The sequence below is a fragment of the Epinephelus fuscoguttatus genome, linkage group LG6, assembly GCF_011397635.1.
Source record: "Epinephelus fuscoguttatus linkage group LG6, E.fuscoguttatus.final_Chr_v1".
NCBI lineage: Eukaryota > Metazoa > Chordata > Actinopteri > Perciformes > Serranidae > Epinephelus > Epinephelus fuscoguttatus.
Window position 1 is genome coordinate 2,941,803 of NC_064757.1, and position 23,459 is coordinate 2,965,261.

Here is a 23,459-nt window from a genome sequence, read left to right on the forward strand (position 1 = left end):
TTTCCACCAACACCATTCATGCAAAATGTTCTTTCTTTTTTCTTTTTTATCTATTTCATTGTTTTCCTTTTGCACTGATATGGCAGTCTCTATGTGAAAGCAATTTGGAGGAGATGCTGTGTAATTGAAATTTTCATATCATTTTGATCTTTAATTTGGTTTTTTGATTTTTAGTTTTGGTTGTTTATCTGTTTTTGTTTTTTTATTTTTTTACACATATACTTGATTGTTTTTCTCGCTTGTAGCCAAGGTACAAAACTAACACTCGCCACTCACCAATTACGGGTAGATTTTGTCTCTGGCTGGTAAATTTTTAAGACCACTCGCCACTCTGGCGAGTTATTTTTTTACCAGCGAAAAATGCATTTTTTTGTTACTGTAGAACGGTGCTGGTATCGACTGGTTTCCTGGCAGAGTAATGTGTATTTCAGGCAGAGACGATCTTTGGTCATGTAACGCCAGGGCCAAACCGCCCGCGGAAGCGCTGTGAATAGCCTCGGAGCGGCGAGAAGCGAAGCTAGTTATCTTTCGGCGCCCATGTTAACCGATTGTATCATCCACACCGGCCGCGGAGCTGCCCTGCAGTGATCGTTTGGGCGCCTGGTCTATTTTCTGCACGAGCCGCGAGCGAACGTGTCAAGTCGGGCAGTTACCCATGATGGAAAAACAGCCCCAAATGTGACGGAGACAACAGCTGGGAGCAGAACCGCTTGTCGACCGGCGTGGAGAAATGTGCGTCTGATGTGAATGGGCTTGCGCAAGAATTTCAGTGTGCTGCGACCGCTGCCCAAACGTACCTGAACAGCTGAGCACACAGGTAGGCTATGTGTTGTGTCAGAGGAGAAACGAGCCGTTCGCATTTCTGTCTTTGTGGCAGGTAACCATCCACAAACCTCACCGCACTTCAGGGACTGTTCTTTACTTATGAAGGGACTGTTCTTTACTTGTATATTAATCAGTTGGTGCAGTTTCACTTAAGTAAAAAAAAAATGACTGAACAACTTTCACTTGTATTAGAGTAATATTTGACCAAGAGTATTTCACTCAAGTCATGTCGTTGAATACTTTGTCCACCACTGGTCAGACATTCATGTCTATATAGGGCAGGCCCTGCTTTTGCAGTCTGGTCGAGCTAAAATCTTATGTCTCAACTGTCCAAAGGGGACTGAAGTCAGTGATTCATGTAAAATTCCTTATTGAAAGATTCTTTTTGCACTGTAGTAAGAATACAACAGAATTTATTAACCCAAATATTACACTTAACTGTTGAAACAGTTATTCATATTTTAGCATACATTATTACTAATATTAGTGCACACTATTAAAATATTGATTGAGAATCGCATACAAGACCCAAATGACATGCTAAATAATACTGATAGCAAATTACAACACTTAAAAGCAATTTTTATTTGGTTGGCTGGAAAAATATCTGCCTGGCTGGTAAAAAATTTCACTTACCAGCCAGCCTGGCTGGTAAGTGAAAAAGTTAGTTTTGGACCCTGCTTGTAGCTGCTGGACTATGTTCTGTAGCATAAAGATGATCAATAAAAATAATGTTCCAAAAAAAAAAGATAAAAACAGCAACAAAAACATTGAACATAGGCCAAGACCAAATAAAACAAAGTGTGTAAAAAAAAAAAATCAATAAATAATAAAATCAATAAAAGAAGGATAGAAACTACACATACAACAAATTTACTGTAAAAAAGCCTTTCTGTCAAAGTATGTTCTTAGTAGTGTTTTAAAGAAAGACACTGAGTTTGCCAACCTAAGTTCCTCAGGTGAGGAGTACCACAGCTGTGGTATGGGCTGAAATATGTGCCACCAGAAACTGAATTTGAATCATTTATATTTGAATTTGAATTTCTAAACTTTAATAATTGCATTGAAAAACTGAATTTGAATCACATAATTTGATTCGATCACCAGCAATTGGCACACAATGCATGCCAGTTAGTTTTGTGTCCGACTTCATCCCGACTTGCTCTGACATATTACAAAAGTGGACGGCGATAAAACCGCGAGAGCGAGGCGGCCGCAGTTTTTAAAGCCAGGCACTGCAGTTGCTCTCCACCGACTGCACCGCCTGGCTCTCACCTGATCTAACAGCTGATTGGTTAAGATGTCGACTCAACAATATGACGTTTTAGATAAACTACTCATTTTTGTTGAATTTTAGAGATTAAGGTTGTATTTGTCTGATCTGAAGGTTTATTCTGTGAACAGAAAACATGTTGTGTGACTGATGGTGAAGTTTAGTCGTCAGAGACTGAATACATTCATCATAAACTATACAGAGTCTACTGTACTATATTAATATTGAACAGTTTAATTATTGAAGTATTTAGCAACACAGAGACTTGTGGTCAGTGGGATGTGAGGATTCTTAAAATAACATCAGATGTGAAGCCCTGACTGTATCTGACTGAGCCTTAATGAAAGCTGTTGTCTTGTATTTTTTTTCCTCTGAAAATATTAACCTTATAGTCAAACACAGTTTATTCAGCCTGTGTAGTTGAGGGGACAGGTCAAACTGATATGATGTTGATTTACAGGAGAATTCATATCAAATGGAGGATAAACCATGAATATAAACTAAGATCACCTGTAAAGCATTTTAATAAATTAATCTATCATAATTAAAACAACTGGAGACTGAAAACAAACTGATATATGGGTCTGATCACTTTTTTAATGAATTGACATCATTCCAGACAGGATGTTAGTGTGTCTGTGTCTTCCTGGATGGACTGAAGGCTGCAGGAAACTGTCGGGAAACTGTCCGACTTCACTGCAGCTTTTTGTCACCACCCCCCGCTGTGGCCGCCTGCTCTCGTGTACTTTTCAGGCGAGACGCAGTTCATCTCGAACGAGCCTATTGTCTATGGTCTATGGATCAAGCCGAGCGCTTCTTCCTACGTGCTCAAAAATGTAGGTGCTGATTGGCCAAAGAGGAGTCCTGTGTATCTGCGCTCAATTGCTCTTCCTTCATCCTTAAACTACCCGGATGTCTGTCACAGTAAATTGAAATTGAATTTTGAGAACTGAATTTGAATTGTGAGAACTGAATGTGAAGATATATAGAAATAAATTCAATTTCAAATTATACTAGTCAGATTCAGTTTTTCAATGCAATGATTCAAATTAACAATACAATTTCAAATTATGTGATTCAAATTCAGTTTTTCAATGCAATTATTCAAGTTTAGAAATTCAAATTCAAATATAAATGATTCAAATTCAGTTTCTGGTGGCACATATTTCAGCCCATACTGTGGGGCTCTAATGGAAAATGCCCGGTTTCTTTTAGTAACGAGGCGGGCTGTAGGAACAGTTCGGAGAGTCCTACCTGAGGAGTGCAGACAGCGGCTAGGCTCATAGGGTGGAAGTTAATCTAAAATGTATGTTAGAGCAAGGCCATGTAGGGCTTTAATAGTAATTAGTGAAATTTTAAAATCAATTCTATGCTTAAAAGGTAGCCAGTGTAGCATTGCAAGGGTGGGAGTCATATGGTCTTGTCTCTTGGAATTAGTTAAAATCTGGCAGCCGAGTTTTGAACAAGCTGGAGATGGGAAATGGCCTTTAGACTGAGCCCTGAATACAAGGAATTACAGTAGTCCAGATGTGATGAGATAAAGGCATGAAGAACTTTTTCAAGGTCTGCTTGAGATAAAAAGTTTTTTACTTTTGAAATGTTTACACTGGAGGACAGGCTCCCAAGGTTCTTATTTAAGTTAGAGGTCAGGTTTGGGGGTCAAAAAAAAAAAAAAAAAAAGGACCTCAGATGTGGACTCATTGAGCTGGAGGAAGTTTCATGACATCCAGCACTTAATATCTGAGAGAAAAGCCATAACATGAGAGAGATTGTCACTAACAGTCAGCGGAACATGAAGTTGCATGTCGTCCACGTAACTATGAAAATTAATATTATAATTACGGATTATCTGACCCAGAGAAAGCATATAAATAAAAGACAGAGGAGGACCTAGAATTGACCCCTGGGGAACACCACAAGAGAGGGGGGTTGGGGATGAAGAATATTATCCCATTACAATAGATGAGTTGATTAAAACAGGAGTAGATACGGGGACATGCCTCATTTAGCAGGATAGAGAATCCAGGGCTTAACCAGGATTCAGTAGTAAAGGAGAAATCAATATTGCTAGACATAATAAAATCTTGGAATAAAAAAGACTTGTTTGCAAGGGACCTGACATTAAGAAAACTAAAAACAGCTAAAATGCTAAAGCTGGGATCAGCAGACAGTACAGCCAAAGAGTACAAGTGAGGTTGAACTGATGTGTTGGGGTCTGTTACTGGAGTGGATGGAATGGGGAGTAAAAGTAGTAATCTCTTATTGTAGAATAAGCAGATCAGCTGGGTCTATAGGTGGGGCAGTTTGTGATCCTGTGATCCTCACAGGTATAGTATTGATAGAGCTGTACTCAGCAGGACCCAAGGAAAAATGCTCGACATTATGGACAGGAGTGGCTTCTGGAGCAGGGTCGTGCTGAGGTAAGCATCAGTCAGAATTAAAAGCAATATGCTGGATCAAGTTTTTACAAGCTGTTTAAGATCCTCTGTGTTCAGGTGTAGGCTGTCAAATTACGTTAAAATTAAGTTTTTATCCATTAATGCAGACTGTTAAGATGGCTGAAATGTTCAGGGGTTTTTGTGAGAGTGGGAATTGGGCCAGAAAAACACAGGTTTTGCTCAGGTTCTGAATTGTGATTGCCATAGATTTTAGTTGCATGCAGAGTTTAAGTAATTGTTTATCCATGACGTCATTGGATAAACAATTGGTACCCACATGAACAATCAGTGTGTGAGCTGAGGGATGCAGGTCTGTGTGCACTGGTGACAGTATTTAATAATGTCTGAAACTTTGCTGCCAGGAAGGCAGTAGGTGATAGCGCCTGGACGTTCAACAAATCTGACGATGGAATCACCAATAATAAGGATTTTGGGTCGTCTGTCTCTACTGCCTCCCTTAAAGATGGCGAGTTTGTATGAAAGAGGTTGCGGATTGCAATTAGCCACTTTAGCTAGGGTAGTGGCAACGACAGCAGAGTTAAATGAACACAATTCACCTGGTGTGCCTGTGGAGATGACGTTACTACTACCTACAGCAGTGTCCACTTCTCTATTGAGCAGTTATGTTGAAGACTGGGGGCCAGGAGGACCGCACCCAGAGTTGGATAATGCTGGAGGGGAAAGGCTTCGGTGATGTTTTCCATGGGATACCGGGATCATCTGGGAAATCCACCACTTTTTTAAGGTTTTGGAGAGGAGTGGGGTGGGTGGCTCCTGAGCAGTTCAGCATCCGGCTCAGTTAGCATCTCGAGTGGAGCAAAGTAGTTGGAGATGGGAACTGGGTCATCATCCCTGTCTGGTGAGAGAAGAGGAAGAGAAATCTTTCTCCCATTCTTCACAACGAACACTCAGGAGAGAGGGTGGACTGCCGATTGGCCAGAAGTGGGACTTTGAGCCCAATTCTCAGAGCTGGAGAGAGCATCTTGTTGCTGTGTATCCAGCCGGGAAAGGAGCAGCGATTATCACTGGAGGACAATGTTCAGGACACTCTCAGTGAGACAGAGTTCGGATCTGACTGGATAGCTCGGAATCTACTGGGGTAAGTGAAATCTAGCCTGGCGTTGCCAGACCCAATTCGCAAAATGGTATCAACGGCTGTCACTCAAAGTGCCCCTTCACACAATTGCAAAGACGGAAAACCAATCAGAGTACACGAAACTTGTGACATAGGCTAGCAGAACGCCACTGTAAACAGACCAGCAAGCAAGTGCAGCGTGCAGTGGAGATGAGCTGTGATGATGTCTGGGAAAGAGTGTTGCCATCTTAACAGATTTCCTCCTCACTGTGGACTCCGAGTTGCATGGCTGTGATTCCCAGCTTGGTTGCTTCCCTGACCTGCTCCTCCATGACATCAACTAGCGGAGAAACAACAATAGCCACTGGGTTTTCACTGAGTCCCATCTTTTCCCAATCAACGGAGCCAGCTGGTAAATTAAACTTTTACCAAATCCTGTAGGAAGGACGGCAAACATCTTTTTTTTTTTCAATAAAAGCTTTCGGTGCAGCCATTTGCTCTGCTTTTAAAGAAAATGTACATTCCAGTTCGTTCAACACATTTACCATTGTAGTTTCAAAATCAGTAGCCATGTTGGTTGTTTACAAAAGGCATTCACTCCACTCCTTGTCCCTCCTATTCTGATGATGTGATTTCAAATAACCTGCCCCAAAGTAATAAACGGTTGTGATTGGCCCGGTAAGCTTTAACCGATGCAAGAATTTGACTTAATGATCGCATGACCAGACTGATCTGCGGAGCAAAATTGAATATGAGCTTGCCAGATCAGGATCGTTTCACCAGGCTAAGTGAAATCATGCTGCAAAGAGAAATAAAACTGCCAGTGCACAGAGCTTTTAGTGGTGGGCAATGTTGTTTTAGTAAGCCAGCAATGAGCTAATGTTGGCTCCTAGCAGGCACCGGCACTTACACACAAGGGCTCCCATAAGGAGCCCACTGTGATCATCTGTTTTAGTAGCTGTAAGTGGTATTGATGCTCAGATGGAAGACTTCAGAGAAGAAAACGTACCGGCATGGGCCCAGAACTGGGCCCGCTGCCGAAGTTTTGCCTTCTGTAGTTGTAGCAGTGGTAGCCAGGGAGGAAATCGAGTCTCCAGGTAGATTAACCCAGGTCACGGGTCAAAACTTAAGATCCGACATCCGACAAAACATTTTACTTGAGTAAAAATACATACATGTTACATACAAGTAGTGCGCATGCGTCCGCGCGTGCAGCCTGTTGCAGTCGCTCCTGCTTGTTTTCTTAGTTTTCCTACTTTTTTGCTTTATTAAGTTATAATAATAATAATACTAATACATTTTATTTGTTTATTTGTCAAGGTCGCCTTACAAGTAAATAACAGAAAACATAAGAACAGTACAGTAGCAAATAATAAATATACAAATAACAGACATGCAGAATACATAAATAGCAAAATAAATGTACAAGTAATAAATATAGAGAACATACAAATAGAGATGGCTGAACGGATAGATAAACTATTTGGATTAAAGGGAGTAGGCAGTTTTGAAGAGGTGTGTCTTGAGGTGTGACTTGAAGGTATCAACTGAGTCCAGATTATGGATGTGTAGTGGGAGAGTGTTCCAAAGTCTGGGAGCTGAGCAGCTAAAAGCACGAGCACCAAAAGAACTGAGTTTAAAAGGAGGTGTGGTGAGCAGAGCAGCCGATGAAGAACGGAGTGGATGAGGGGGGATATATGGGTGAAGCATGTTAGAGAGATGGGGGGGGGCAGATTATGGAGGGCTTTGAATGTTATCAGGAGGAGTTTATATTGTATTCTTTGCTGGACAAGGAGCCAGTGGAGCTGGATGAGGACTGGAGTGATGTGATCAGAGGACCTAGTGCGAGTGATTATTCTAGCAGCAGAGTTCTGGATGGTTTGTAAACGGTGAATGAGTTTGTATGGTAGACCGGTGAGAAGGGAGTTACAATAATCCAAACGAGAGGTGACCAGTGCATTGATGAGGACTTCTGTAGAATGCTGAGAAAGGGAGGGAGCGAGGGGCGGAGTCTGGAGAGATGAAAAAATGCGGTGCGTGAGGTGTTGTTGATGTGGGAGGTAAATGAAAGGGTACTGTCCAGAATAACACCAAGGCTTTTAACTTGTGATGTGGTGGGGACCAAACAGCCGTTGATGGAAATACTGTGGGGGTGGGCTTTGGAGAGTGATGACTTGGATCCAATGAGGAGAACTTCACTTTTATTGGTGTTGAGTTTGAGCATGTTATTTGACATCCCGTTATTGATGGCTTGCAGGCAGTCAGTGATGGCAGCTGGGGGTGAGGTAAAGTCGGGTTTAGTGGAAATGTAAATTTGGGTGTCATCGGCATAACAATGGAAGTGGATATCAAAGTGATGGAAAATATTGCCAAGGGGGAGGATATAGATGATGAAGAGAAGAGGGCCTAGCACTGAACCTTGTGGAACACCGTGAGTGAGTAGTGAGGGTGACGACCTGGTGTTTTGGCCTTGAATAAACTGTGAACGGTCGGACAGGTATGAATGAAACCAGAGAAGAGCAGTACCAGAGACCCCAGTGCCAGCCAAGCGATCGAGGAGGAGGACTGAGTGAGATATAGCGTCGAAGGCGGCACTGAGGTCAAGAAGTATGAGAATGGTGAGAAGACCAGAATCTGCTGCTAGAAGAAGATCATTTGTTATTTGAATGAGAGCTGTTTCTGCGCTGTGATTGCGACGGAAACCAGACTGAAATGGCTCAAGGAGGTTGTTTATTGACAGATGGTCTTGGAGTTGGGAGGCTACTGTGCGTTCTATGACTTTAGAGATGAAAGCGAGGTTGGCGAAGCGAAGTTAGGTATTTGTGCTTGTTTTTTTATGACTGACATTTTGAAACTGCACCCTCTCCAAACACGCTGATTGAGAGACTTGTGCTCTGTTTCCTCACTCTGGAATTACTTCTTCCATTTGGACCCGGCATCATTGTGCAACAACTTCATGGCTGCATTGTTTACTCCAGAGATCAGCTGATTGTGCTGAGGCTGGCCGGCTTGGCGGCCGGAACATCAGAGATCCCAGCTGAAATGTGGAGGAAAACACACAGAGGATACAGGGGAGGAAGTAAAGCAGCAGAGGAAAAAAGCAAAGATTATGGAGAAGAGGAAATATAAGCCCTGTCTCCCCTCTCTCATCATGGGCAACGTGAGGTCGCTGGCAAATAAGATGGACAAGCTAACAGCGGTTGCCAGGAGTCAGAAGGAGTACCGGGAATGTAGTCTGATGTGCTTCACTGAGACATGGCTTCACCAGGACATTCCTGACAACAGCGTCTCCATCAGCGGCTTTCAGACTGTTCGGGCTGACCAGGACTGCACCGAGAGAGGTAAGCGCAAAGGAGGGGAGCTTGCCATTCTAGTCAACAACCGATGGTGCAGTCCTGACCATAATTCTATTAAGGAATGTATCTGTTGCCCAGACATTGAACTGTTTGCTGTTGGACTCAGGCCGTATTATTTGCCCAGGGAGTTTTCACATGCCATTATTGTAACTGTTTACATCCCCCCCTCTGCCAACCCAACGTTGGCATGTGACATCATTCACTCCGCCATAGCCCGTCTGCAGACTAAACACCCGAGTGCCTTCATAGCTATCTCGGGTGACTTCAACCATGTCACCATGGCAACAACATTGCCCACCTTTACACGGTATGTGAGCTGTCCTATCAGTGAAGAGAGAACACTGGACTTGCTGTATGCAAACGCCAAGGATGCATACAGCTGCTCCCCCCTCCCCCCTCTGAGTAGGTCAGACCACAACCTGGTGCACCTCAACCCCTGCTATGTACCACTAGTCAGGAGCCTGCCTGCAACCATGAGGACAGTGAGGAGATGGTCGGAGGAGGCTTATGAGACACTGCAGGGCTGTTTTGGTGTGACAGACTGGCAAGCACTCTGTGAGCCACATGGGGAGGACATTGATGGGCTCACAAAATGCATCACGGACTACATCAGTTTCTGTGTGGACTCCACTGTCCCAGCCAGGACTGTCCATTGTTATCCAAATAACAAACCGTGGGTAACAAAGGACATCAAAGCCATCCTCAATGCAAAGAAGAGGGCCTTCAGAGCTGGTAACAGGGAGGAGGTGAGAACAATACAGGGGGAACTGAAGATGAAGATCAGGGAGGCTAAGGAGAGGTACAGGAGGAAGCTGGAGTGGAATGAGGACCATCACTGGCTTCAGGACCAACAACAACAGAGGAGTTGAAGGCAGCGTGGTCAGGGCCAATGAACTGAATCTGGTTTTTTTAACAGATTTGACACTGCTGGCCCTGCCCATCCCCCCTCTGACTCTTCTGCTGTCTGTCTTGGACAACCATCACCCACTCCACCCTCTTCCCCCACTCCTCCCTACATGGCGGTGGAAGCTATGAACGAGCTAACCCTCGTCTGGCATCTGCCGAGTTTTAAAAATGCCGGCTATTTTGTCGCTTTATGTTGATGTCACATCTAGGGATGGGTACCGAACTCCGGTACTGAACGAGCCCCGGGGCTACATTCTTCAAGACCGCAGTATTGATAAGCTCTGACCTTAATGGACAACATTACTCTTTGTGGCAGGTAACGGTCCACAAACCTCAGTGCACTTTAGGGACTGTCCTTAACTTGTCAGGGGAGGAGGGTGGCTGGTTGATTTTCATTTTATTTATTTATTTTATTTTGATCCCCCCTATGTTAATCACTTATTGATGCTGTTTTTGAAATATGAATAAGCCAATAAGTAATTTATTCCATTGAAATATCATTGATGTATTATAGGAAAGTGATTTATCTTTTTATAAATGACAAAAGGCACATCTGCCTAATTTTTGCTATGGTATCGTGATACTACTCAAAACCGTGATACTTTCACTGGTATCGTACCGTGGGTCCCAATTTTGGTACCGTGACAACAGTATTATTTTATGTACTTTACATTTCAAGTTGTAAAAAGTAAAATGTTTTGTTAAAAAACTATTTTGTTGCATAATGAGAATTGAGAAAATAAAGCAATTTATGTTCTTAATTTGTTTTTTTCTTCCTCAAAAAGTATCGATAAGAGTACCGTTAAAATACTGGATCGATAAGCAGTATTGATAAGAGTAGTAGTACCGTTAAAATCTTAACGATACCCATCCCTAGTCACATCCCGCCTTGAGTATCTCCAATCAGTACCAAGTAAACCCCAAGCCCCAGCCAGGAGTTTCTCGGGGCCGTTCTGAGTACCTACTCCGAGGCAGGGACTTGTTTAGCCCCTGTAAAAGTTCCGGAACTCTGTCCTTCGGGGGTGGTTCCTGCGGTGGAGACATGCACCAATGGCCCCGGCCCCGTAAAATTACCCCTAAGTTTCTGCGGTGGAAACGGGCTTACTGACTGCACTCTCCATCATGAGGACTACACCCCTCCCCCATGTGTCATCACCTCCACAATGTGCTTCACTGCTGACCATAGGCCCGTTTCCACTGCAGGAACTTCGGGGTAATTTTACAGGGCTGGGGCCGTTGGTGCGTGTCTCCACCGCAGGAACCACCCCCGAAGGACAGAGTTCCGGAACTTTTACGGGGGCTAAATAAGTCCCTGCCTTGAGGTAGGTACTCAGAACGGCCCCGAAAGACTCCTGGCTGGGGCTTGGGGATTACTTGGTGCTGATTGGATATACTCAAGGAGGGATGTGACATCAACAGAAAGCAACAAAATAGCCGGCATTTTTAAAACTCAGCAGACGAGGGTTAGCTTGTTCATATAGCTTTCGCCACCATGTAAAAAAGACCTCACTAAATGGCCCATGAAAAAAATATTCTTTCCAGCGGATATCTTAGTTACAACATGATTGAGCTAGCAAAGCAGTTTTGTGTTGATATGTGTGGTATTTATTCAGTTTTGGGAAATCACAATGTCTAGAAAGCATCAGCTAACAGCAGCAGCAAAGCTAACATCAGGATGTCATCTGTTAAAAGCCTCCCGTTGTCAGATACGACATGAAACTACTACAGTTAGCTCAATCATGTGGTAACTAAGACATCCGCTGGAAAAAATATTTTTTTCACGGGCCATTTAGTGAGTTATTACAGACACCACTATCGGCTAATGGCGTCCCTACGTCGTCCTGGTCAAAATGGTCGCGCAATGATTACATCACATCCAGAGGTAGCCCGTAACTTTACAGGAACCTTCCTCGTACTCCGCTCTCTCAGTGGAGACACGGCAGTTGAGAGGGCCGAACGAGAGGACGTTCCTGTAGTAGTTCCTGCCCCCCAAATAGTACCAGGAACTTCTTCAGTGGAAACGGGCCTCATGTGAGAAGACAGCTGATGAGACTCCACTCAAATAAGGCTGCAGGCCCTGATGGTGTCAGCCCCAGGGTGCTCAAAGCCTGTGCCCCCCAGCTATGTGGAGTACTTCAGCATGTCTTCAACATGAGCCTAAGTCTCCAGGAGGGTCCCCATGCTGTGGAAGACATCCTGCCTCGTTCCTGTGCCAAAGACGTCGCGTCCCAGTGGCTCCAAGGACTACAGACCCGTGGCACTGACCTCCCACATCATGAAGACCCTGGAGAGACTCGTCTTGGAGCAGCTCCGGCCCATGGTCAAGCCACTTTTGGACCCCCTCCAGTTCGCCTATCAGCCCCGACTTGGAGTTGAGGACGCCATCATCTACCTGCTCAACTGCGTCTAGGCCCACCTGGTCAAGCCGGCGAGCACTGTGAGGGTCATGTTTTTTGACTTCTCTAGTGCGTTCAACACTATCCGTCCAGCTCAACTGGGTGACAAGCTGACAGCAATGCAGGTGGATGCCCCCCTGGTGTCCTGGATTGTAGACAACCTGACTGGCAGACCACAGTATGTGCGCTAGCAACGCTGTATGTCAGACAGAGTGGTCAGCAATACCGGGGCCCCGCAGGGGACTGTCCTCTCTCCCCTTCCTCTTCACCCTCTACACCACAGACTTCAGCTATCGCACTGAGATCTGCCATCTTCAGAAGTTTTCTGATAACTCTGCTATAGTTGGATGTATCACCAAGGGTGATGAGGATGAGTACAGGGCTGTTTTGGATAACTTTGTCACATGGTGTGAGCAGAACCATCTGCAGCTCAATGTGGCAAAGACAAAGGAACTGGCTGTAGATCTGAGGAGGACCAAGACACCGGTGACCCGTTTCCATCCAGGGGGTCAGTGTGGACATTGTGGAGGACTAAAAGTACCTGGGGGTACACAATGACAATAAACTGGACCGGGCTAAGAACACTTACGCTCTCTACAAGAAGGGCCAGGGCCGTCTCTATTTTCTGAGGCGACTGAGGTCCTTCAACATGTGCCGGACTATGCTCACGATTTTCTATGAGTCTGTGGTGGCCAGCGCTATCCTCTATGCTGTTGTGTGCTGGGGCAGCAAGCTGAGGGTGGCGGACGCCAACAGACTCAACAAACTGATCCGTAAGGCCAGTGACGTTGTGGGAACGGAGTGTGACTCTCTGATGGTGGTATCAGAGAGGAGGATGCTGTCTAAGCTACGAACTATCTTGGACCAATGTCTCACACCCACTCCACCATGTGCTGGTCAGGCACATGAGTACTTTCAGTGGGAGACTCATACCACCTAAATGTACCACTAAGCGCCACAGGAAATCATTCCTGCCTGTGGCCATCAAACTGTACAACATGTGCAATAATTTTATTTAACTTGTGCAATAACCCCATTTCACCTTGACTGTATATATTCTGTGTATTATCTATTTATACTATATATATTGTGTAAATAATCTTGTTTAGTTTACAATATATATATACAGTGGTGGAAAAAAGTTGTCGGACACCCTTAAAATTTTACACAATCTCAAATATTATCATGAAATATTTGTGGAAAAATCTTTTTTGTGTTTCAAAAGGTGTGGCTGCATTAGACAGATACAAACAAATACAAATTATATTTTTTTGTTTATTGTTTACAAGAAAAACTAACAAAACTAAATTCTTGACAGTTTCAATATGTCAGTTCTCAACATTGTCAGTATCAAAGTCAACAAATAACAGAGAATGTGTTCAAAACTTAACAAAAAAATAAATAAACCATCACATCATCAAATTAATATTTAATAGTCCTGCCATTGGCACGTAGTAGAGCTCTAATCCTGGCTGGCATGTTCCCCACGAGCCTTTCACACTGTTGAGGGGTAATCTTGTCCCATTCTTGAATTACTGCTTTTAATTCTTCTAAATTCTTTGGTTTATGCTTTGAAACAGACCTTTTGATAATCCGCCACAGATTTTCAATGGGGCTCATGTCCGAGGACTGAGCTGGACACTCTAAGACCTGGATACTGTGCTCCTGCAGCCAAGTTCTACTGGCCTTAGATGTGTGGCAAGGGGCATTATCTTGTTGAAACATCCAGTTTTTACCTCGACGGAACAGTGCACGCGCAGAAGGGAGCATGTGGGATTCGAGAATGGTACAATACTTGGTAGAGTTCAATGTGCCATCACAGACAGTGAGATGACCAACACCAGCAGCACTCATGCATCCCCAAACCATGATACTGCCTCCACCATGCTTGACAGTAGGTACTGTACATGCTGGAGATAATGCTTCGCCTGGCCTTCTGCGTACCCTCACATTAGTAGGAGGAAGACAAAGCTGGAGACTGAACTCATCTGACCACAAAATCTTCTTCCAATTCCTGGCTGTCCAGTTCTTGTGTGCCTGGGCCCAACGACGCCGGGCTAACCTCTGTCTCTCATTGATCAGGGGCTTCTTGATAGCCTTGTAGGACCTTAAGCCATGATCTAAAAGTCGGCCACGTACAGTGCAGGTGGAACACTGGACACCAGTTTGGTTTGACCACTGCTGCTGAAGCTCCTGTGATGTCATTCGGTGGTTTTGCCTGCACATGCGGATCAGGATGCGGTCATTTCTTGCTGAAGAAACCCTTGGATGCCCAGATCTTGGTTTGTCTTCCAAGCTGTTGGTTTGTCTGTATTTCTGCAGAGTGTATCCAACTGCTGAAGGACTGCATCTGCACTTCCTGGCTATCTGGCGGCAGCTGTAGCCTTCCTGGCTGAGAATCTTTATCTTCAGGCGTGTTTCCTGCGTTAGGTTCCTTGTTTTAGCCATTTTTGTGTCTGAAGAACTTTCAAATGTGCTGGCTTTATGTAGACACGAAGCTTGGCAACAAAAATTGTGTCTTTTAATAAAAAGAACAACCTTCATCACTGGTACCAAAATGAGCCAATTCTCAAAATTTCTTATGTATTTTTATGGAACCAATCAATTTTAAGTTTTTAATGGCTTTTTTTTAGGATTTATTTAGTATTTTGGCTATGACTGTACTAAAAGAAATTGCACTTGAAGACCTAAAAGTGATTCTTAATGCAATATTTCACAAATGCATGGGGTGTCCGAAAACTTTTTTCCACCACTGTAGATGTAGATATAGATATATATATATAGATATATATATATATATATATATGTATATATATCTACATATATATACACATACATACATACATATATACATATATATATATATATATATATATATATATATATACACACACACACACACTTTTATTTTTTGTTATTAATCCTGTTTATTTGAACTATGTATTTGTAAATACTCTTGTTAAATTTCTTATATTTTCACTTATCTTTCCACTCTTGCAAGGAGCACCTGTAACGCAAATAATTTCCCCTCAGGGATCAATAAAGTATTTCTGATTCTGATTCTGATTCTCATGTTATGTAGGAGTGTGCCTTAAAACTTGATAATTCTGACCGAGGGACACAATGCCATGTTTGTGTCCTTGCGCACAGTATGCTCACCCTTGGTAAAGCGTCCTGACTCAGCAGCTCTTGCAGGTTCCTCATGATACTCAGGACCAGGGTATTACAAGCAAACGGGTCACACAGGATCATGGACAGGTCCCTAAGTGCACACAAACTCTCCAGAGATTAATTCATCCATTCATCAGAGATGAGCAGCTCTATTCATACATTTTAACCATCCTATCATCTGTTACCCGAGGACTTGCTCTTGTCCTTTCTTCACTCCATCCAGGAAACCTTGCAGCTCTCTGGCTCGCTTGCCATCCACAAACTTCTCACGGATGCAGGCGTCTAAACACCAAGTAAACTGTCACAGCACACAGAGGAAAAAATGTAACACAAAGCTAAAACACAATACAGGGTTTGGGGCTCTTCAGGGGTACGATGGTGTTCCTGAACTGGTTTGCCATAACTGTTCGTATCCTGACCTTATGGCAGGGGTCTACGGAGCAGATCTCACTGATGTCCAGGTCGTGAAGAGACATCAGCAGCTCTGCTCTCAGTGTGCAGTAATGGACATTCCGTGTTCGCAGGAAGAGTGTTCGTAAAAACTGCAGCACCATGTCATACAGCTTTACGTTCTTTCCAATCATCTGTGTCAGTTTTAGGACCACCTACAACAACAGAAAAGCTTAATCTCACACAGGGATTCATCAACTTCTGCACAAAACTGGACAAATCTCTCACTTAAACACTTATATTGTACATATCTTTATCATATTTTTTCCTTTTTTCATTGTAATTTTTGTAGTTTATATTTGTGTTTCTTGACTTCTGCAGTACTTTGCTTTTATTTCTACTTCTTCTTTACATGTTAATTGTATGTACCAAACGCAAAGGTAAATTCCTCAGATGTAAACAACCCGTCTTGGCAATGAACCTTATTCTGATTGTGATGTGTCAAAAACTTTGGCTAGCATTTATCAGACATCTCATCGAATGACTGTGACTCACCTCGCCTTGCCGTCGTGTTTTAGGAGATGGGCTGAAGAAATTGTGCAAGATGGAGAGATCACTGCTGAACAAGGCTGCTTCCTTCTCCACAATGTACTGCTTTAGGAGGGGTGAGACTTCATCCCCAAACAGAGCCTGGTTGTCCTGCCAGATCTGCCTTTTCACCTCTACAGCGCACACTTTGTACAGCTCCTTATCAGCCATCACCATCTTCAGTTTCTTTTCTGGCACCTGCAGGAGAAAGCATGTGATAAGGGTAAGGGGGTGTTCTTCACTTTCTGCTCAGCCAATTTGAAGATTTCAGTTCAATAATTGTCCCTATACCAAATAAACATTTAAGGTTCCCAGAGGGTAGAATTCATACACTACCACTCATAACAGGGTACACAATGCTTACAAATTAAAAAAACATAAAGGACAAACAGAACAGCTTAAGTGTATCATAGACTCTCCAAGTATGCAGGGCTCTACTGGAGGGATGAACAGCAGTTTTTCATTAGGTGTTTTGATGATGGTGGTGGAGGGCATTGTCTAACATGTTGCATTAAAATCCCCCATTGGTGTTCAGTTGGGCCTTAATGTGCTTACTGTGAAGGCCACAAATTATGATTCACATCATTTACATACTAATCAAACCAGTTAGAGAGCCTGCATTCACTGTGGAGGGGAACATTGTCCTTATGGAACAGAGCACTCCCATCAGAGTAGGTCTATTCATCATGTGATAAAGTCACTTAGATCTTTTCTTCTTCACACTTTGATCCAAAATCAACTCGGCGTCCTCACTAAGCACTTATACAATTTGTAAAAAAAAAAAAAAAAAAAAAAAAAAAAGCTGATATTCTGGTCATCACTGAATCACCAAGTCAGCTTGTCATTTTATGAGGAATGACCCCATCAATGGATAAAGACTTCTTTTGTCAACAGCGGCTGTATTCACAACCATTCTGACAATACTCTCATTCACAACCATTCTGACAAACTTGGCCTAAAAAAATCTGGTAAGGAGTCCTAGCTTAGGAGTGACTTATGAAATTCTCATGAGTATGGAAGGGACAGAAACTTTGACCTCAGTGAGGAGGTGTGGTTGACCCAGATGCTAGGTTTGGCATGTTCTTTTGACAGATGTGATCTGTTGTCCATTTGTGAGCCTGAAGGGTGTGGACACCCAATGGAAATGAAATGAACTAGAAGCCCTTTTTAGATACAGTAGGAATTGTGCAAATTTGCAGGAAAGCCCAATCAGTCTTTTTTCAGCATTGGCAGTATAAAAACAAAATCTGGGAATGCGGCAAAATGCCGCCAACTTACTTTTGTTTATACAGAATGCGCCTTTTCGGGGCAATGGGGGGACTGAGCAAGTAACAAAACGTGTAGCTTCTGATGGTTAATGGCCTCTTCATTTGCGAGGGCAAGGAGGGCGCGCAATTCCTTGTCTCCTCAGTTGCTTATCTTTACAGTGTTGGTCAAGTTTGCGTTTCCCTCTTGTAACTAGCTGCTCATTCCTGCTATCAGCTGTTTCCTGTTTATCCACTGCCAGTGGGTCGCACGTGCAGCGTCATCAACAGCTCCTCCCACAAGTCATCAACAGCCCCTCTCGTTGCGGAAGGCCACCTCTGTCTTTTTAAACTAAAAGGGTTCCGCCAATATGACTACCATACGAAGCAGAAAATTGGGCACTTCGGATCAACTCGGCAATCCAGTTCGGTGTGTCTAAACGCTCACAGCTTGCCAGCAAAACGGCCCAACATTCGCAGAAAATCTGGCAGTGTAAAAGGGGCTACAGACTGTCAAAGTGTTGTCACTGTTAGTGTGAACACCCTGCTGATGGAAGGTCGAGACAAACCCAAGTCACCACTGCTGCATTATTGCATCTTCCAGTTTTCCTATTGAATACAACTTGATGCTATGTCCTTCAGTCACTTAGATATGACTGCAGCTTTCAGGCAGGGGAAGATGTCATCAGGTGTCTTAGTGTTGTCATTACTTTAGTTCTGGCATTGTATCGTTATTGTGTTGGGTGGAAGATGTGAGCACATCTTTAATGAGACTGACCACAAAATGTATCCCTACACCATCTAATCTATGGAGTTTCATTAACTCACTGTCATTAGAAGTGTCGTTGGAAGTGCTCTTAAGGGCTAAGATGGTTTGTGAATAATTTTTATTTTTACCAAGGCCTAGTCTAACTTTAAAAGGAAATTCTTAGAAAACATCTTCGTTTAAAGAAATTCACAAGGACCAAATCTTTGTTCTAAGAGGCTTTGTAAATACAGGCCCCAGTCTTTAAATATGAAAGGGGCTCATAGAAGTCAGGTGAGAATGTTTTTGTTGGACTGGGTAATATTTATAATGAAATTTACAATGAGACTGTTATTTTAGCTGTTCTTGTTTTTTGACATGGGAGTACTTTTAAATTGTGGGGATGTTTTTTTGGATCTTAGGATTGTGTTTGTTTAGTTTTTTTGTTGAATGTGTTATGCTTTTTTGTGATTTCTTTTTCTTCTAACATCTTAGTATATAACATGTCATCATTTGGATTTTTTGTTTCTGTAACTGACAATCCATAAATAAAATCAATTAATCATTTAAGATCAAGGCAATATTTGACCCTCATCTAACCCTGGGCAGGAGCAGGGTTGTTACAAAAGGTAGGATGACTGACACTCACTGACCTTACAGATAAAGCACTAGTACATCATGGTGTCAGTCTTATTGGGGTATTATATCATAAACTTAGTAATAATAATAATACATTTTATTAACAGAGAGCTTTTCAAGGTACTCAAAGACGCTTTACATTGGTTAAAAATGATCACAAAATAGACTACAATAACAAACAGCAAAGTCTTTAACTAAAACAAAAGTAGAACTTAACTTATTACTAACAGAAAGAGCTGAGTTTGCCATACATAAAAATAGAATTAATCACTATTTTTATGGTAACTGCCCTAGTAGGCTCTTAGCTAATAAATTAAAAATAAATGATCAATTTATAAATACAGAATTTATTACATCAGAAGCTGGGACCATGTTATCAGACCCTAAGCTGATTATTCAAAGATTTTCCAACTTCTATAGACAGCTGCACACTTCAGACAATCTTTCCTCAGCATCAGATAAGGACAGCTATCTTGAGAAACTTAATTAACTTCCTTATCAACAGATGAAACATCAATATCTCCCTTTATCTCTTGATGAACTTAAACAATCTTTAGCAAAAATGAATAAAGACAGGTCACCTGGAATTGATGGCATACATCCTGAGGTCTATTTAAAATGCTGGACCCTTTTGGGACCATCATTATTAGAGATGTTTAACACAGCTATTCACAAAGGATCTTTTGGAACAGATGTAAATATGGCACTAATAACGCCTCTAAAGATAAGGATCCAACTAATTGCGCTTACTACCACCCTCTTTCTTTATTAAATGCAGATATTAAATTATTTTCAAAGACACTTGCTAGTTGGTTGGAGGTCTACTTGCCTAAATTGGTTCATCCAGACCAAAGTGGATTTGTTAAAAAGAAAAAAAAAAAAAAAAATTACGTCGCCTATTACATATTCTTGATACCTCTGATAATCTCTCACCAAAAGCTATTTTATCAGTTGATGCAGAAAAGGCCTTTGACCGGCTTGAGTGGTCTTTTTTATGGTCCATATTGAATTGCATGGGTTTGGGGTCTAAATTTATTAACATAATCAAAACTATATATGCAAATCCTTCAGCTAATGTAGTTATTGGTAACATACACTCTGCTCCCTTCAAAATAAGCAGAAGCAGTCGACAGGGAGATCCAATTTCATCAGCGTTATTTATTTTATCATTGAAGCCTTTGGCACAGTCTATTAGGTCATCTCCAAACATCATACCAATAAAAATAAAATCCACTCAGCATCACATATCCTTATTTGCCGATGACGTTCTTTTATTCTCTTCTGATATAAAGTACTCTCTTCCAAACATCCTCAATATTTTTGAACAGTTATGTCTCAGCTATGTCTCTTGCTATAAAATAAACTGGTCCAAGTCCTCTTTGTTACCACCGAATTCTATGAGCAAAGATGAGTGTGCAAAGTAAAAAAAAATAATACAATAAATAAATAAATAAATAAAAAAAAATCCCAGTAGTGTCTCACTTTAAATATTAAGGGATAAATGTATTTATATCCTTAGAAAAAACAATCTCTAAGAACTATAATAGTACTCTTAGCATGATCAAACATGATTTGGAAAGATGGCAAAAGCTACCTATTTTTTTGTCTGGCAGAATTTCAATAATTAAAATGAACATGCTTCCTAGAATCAATTTCTGTAGCTAAATGTTAGCACCACCTCCGAGATACTGGGACAAAATACATACAGGGCTGTACAGTGTGACATACAGTACAGGCCAAAAGTTTGGACACACCTTCTCATTCAATGCGTTTTCTTTATTTTCATGACTATTTACATTGTAGATTCTCACTGAAGGCATCAAAACTATGAATGAACACATGTGGAGTTATGTACTTAACAAAAAAAGGTGAAATAACTGAAAACATGTTTTATATTCTAGTTTCTTCAAAATAGCCACCCTTTGCTCTGATTACTGCTTTGCACACTCTTGGCATTCTCTCCATGAGCTTCAAGAGGTAGTCACCTGAAATGGTTTTCCAACAGTCTTGAAGGAGTTCCCAGAGGTGTTTAGCACTTGTTGGCCCCTTTGCCTTCACTCTGCAGTCCAGCTCACCCCAAACCATCTCGATTGGGTTCAGGTCCGGTGACTGTGGAGGCCAGGTCATCTGCCGTAGCACTCCATCACTCTCCTTCTTGGTCAAATAGCCCTTACACAGCCTGGAGGTGTGTTTGGGGTCATTGTCCTGTTGAAAAATAAATGATCGTCCAACTAAACGCAAACCGGATGGGATGGCATGTCGCTGCAGGATGCTGTGGTAGCCATGCTGGTTCAGTGTGCCTTCAATTTTCAATAAATCCCCAACAGTGTCACCAGCAAAACACCCCCACACCATCACACCTCCTCCTCCATGCTTCACAGTGGGAACCAGGCATGTGGAATCCATCCGTTCACCTTTTCTCGTCTCACAAAGACACGGCGGTTGGAACCAAAGATCTCAAATTTGGACTCACCAGACCAAAGCACAGATTTCCACTGGTCTAATGTCCATTCCTTGTGTTTCTTGGCCCAAACAAATCTCTTCTGCTTGTTGCCTCTCCTTAGCAGTGGTTTCCTAGCAGCTATTTGACCATGAAGGCCTGATTCGCGCAGTCTCCTCTTAACAGTTGTTCTAGAGATGGGTCTGCTGCTAGAACTCTGTGTGGCATTCATCTGGTCTCTGATCTGAGCTGCTGTTAACTTGCGATTTCTGAGGCTGGTGACTCGGATGAACTTATCCTCAGAAGTAGAGGTGACTCTTGGTCTTCCTTTCCTGGGTCGGTCCTCATGTGTGCCAGTTTCGTTGTAGCGCTTGATGGTTTTTGCGACTCCACTTGGGGACACATTTAAAGTTTTTGCAATTTTCCGGACTGACTGACCTTCATTTCTTAAAGTAATGATGGTTTTCTTTAGTTAGCTGATTGGTTCTTGCCATAATATGAATTTTAACAGTTGTCCAATAGGGCTGTCGGCTGTGTATTAACCTGACTTCTGCACAACACAACTGATGGTCCCAACCCCATTGGTAAAGCGAGAAATTCCACTAATTAACCCTGATAAGGCACACCTGTGAAGTGGAAACCATTTCAGGTGACTACCTCTCAGTGAGAATCTACAATGTAAATAGTCATGAAAATAAAGAAAACGCATTGAATGAGAAGGTGTGTCCAAACTTTTGGCCTGTACTGTATATGTCGCACATGCGATGAAAAAAAATGTTTGTGCGATGAATTTATTTGCCTAGTAGCATGCGTGCGACAGACTGCTTGTGAGCCGCTTGTTTGTGTGCGTGGTCTGTTTTTTCTCATTTTTTCACTAGACGACAAGAGCATTCACTGCCGTGCATCATCTGGCAGCCAAGTGAGTTGGTTCATTAGCATAATGAAAGGAGGGAAAGCTCTTGTCATCGAGTGTCTTTGTCTCTGTGGGGGAGGAGGGGCTATGGGCTACACACACACAGTGTGATCTTTGTGAGGGGGAGACAAGGCGGAGAAGAAAACTGAGAGTTGAGCATAAGAGAAAGACAGGGACCTTGTTCCTAAACCAAATGCCACAGCCCCTGTGTGGGACTGTTTTGGATTTAAACCAAATGACAGAGGGGAGCCCAGTAATTTGAACGAGCCAGTATGCTGGGTTTGTTCTAAAACCATCACAACAAAAAGAGCGAATACGACCAACTTAACTGCACACCTGAGAGTGAGAGACTGACAGTCTATTTTTTTGTATTTTTAAGGTCTTTATTTAGTTAGTTTGGTATTTTTACCTGTTATTTCGGATATTTAAATTTTCTTTTTTTGCATTTGTATATTCTTGTTAAATAAATGTTTATTTCTCTTTAAAAGGGTGTATTTGTATCACTATGCCTTTATTATCATTATATAAGTTTTAAAAAATAGTCTAAAAACAGCAAAATTACAATAATAATAAAAATGGTCTTAAAAGCTCAATATTGCACAATATTATCGCTTGTCACAATAATTTCTGATGCAATTAATTGCCCAACAAAATTTGTTATTGTGACAGGTGCTACAAACTTCGTGGCCTGTGCTACAAAATTATCACCCTCTGTAGCACCAGTCCTATGGGCTAAAAAAGTTAACATACAGCCCTGAGTATTATTACCAGATTTTTATGGAGAGGCAGAACCCCTAAAATAGAATTAGCCAATTTACAAAGACAGAGGGAGTTAGGGGGTCTTTATTTTCATGCTCTCACTATCCGTCCCTTATTAAATTATTTTAGTGAGAACTCTTTAATTCTGTGGCTTAAAGCTATAATGCGTAACTTCTACAGGTCCGTAAATGTCCGTTTCACCCAAGCCACTACTAGAGGAGATGACACAATGGTGATTAAACCGATCAGCTCCTCTAACATCTCGCGGTATTTTTCAATATATATCATTTTTAGTATGCGT

The 23,459-nt window shown here is 42.2% G+C and overlaps 1 protein-coding gene across 2 annotated transcripts in view; it reads right to left on the minus strand.

Moving 5' to 3' along the window:
- nelfb (negative elongation factor complex member B) overlaps positions 1-23,459 on the minus strand; it is a 62,420-nt gene that overhangs the window by 25,508 nt on the left and 13,453 nt on the right. For both annotated transcript variants that reach the window (XM_049578797.1, XM_049578798.1), the window contains exons 4-7: positions 16,386-16,616; positions 15,860-16,045; positions 15,626-15,738; positions 15,429-15,531 (exon numbers count right to left, since the gene is read on the minus strand). In XM_049578797.1, coding sequence (XP_049434754.1) covers positions 15,429-15,531; positions 15,626-15,738; positions 15,860-16,045; positions 16,386-16,616 — 633 coding nt within the window. The remainder of the gene's footprint in view (positions 1-15,428; positions 15,532-15,625; positions 15,739-15,859; positions 16,046-16,385; positions 16,617-23,459) is intronic.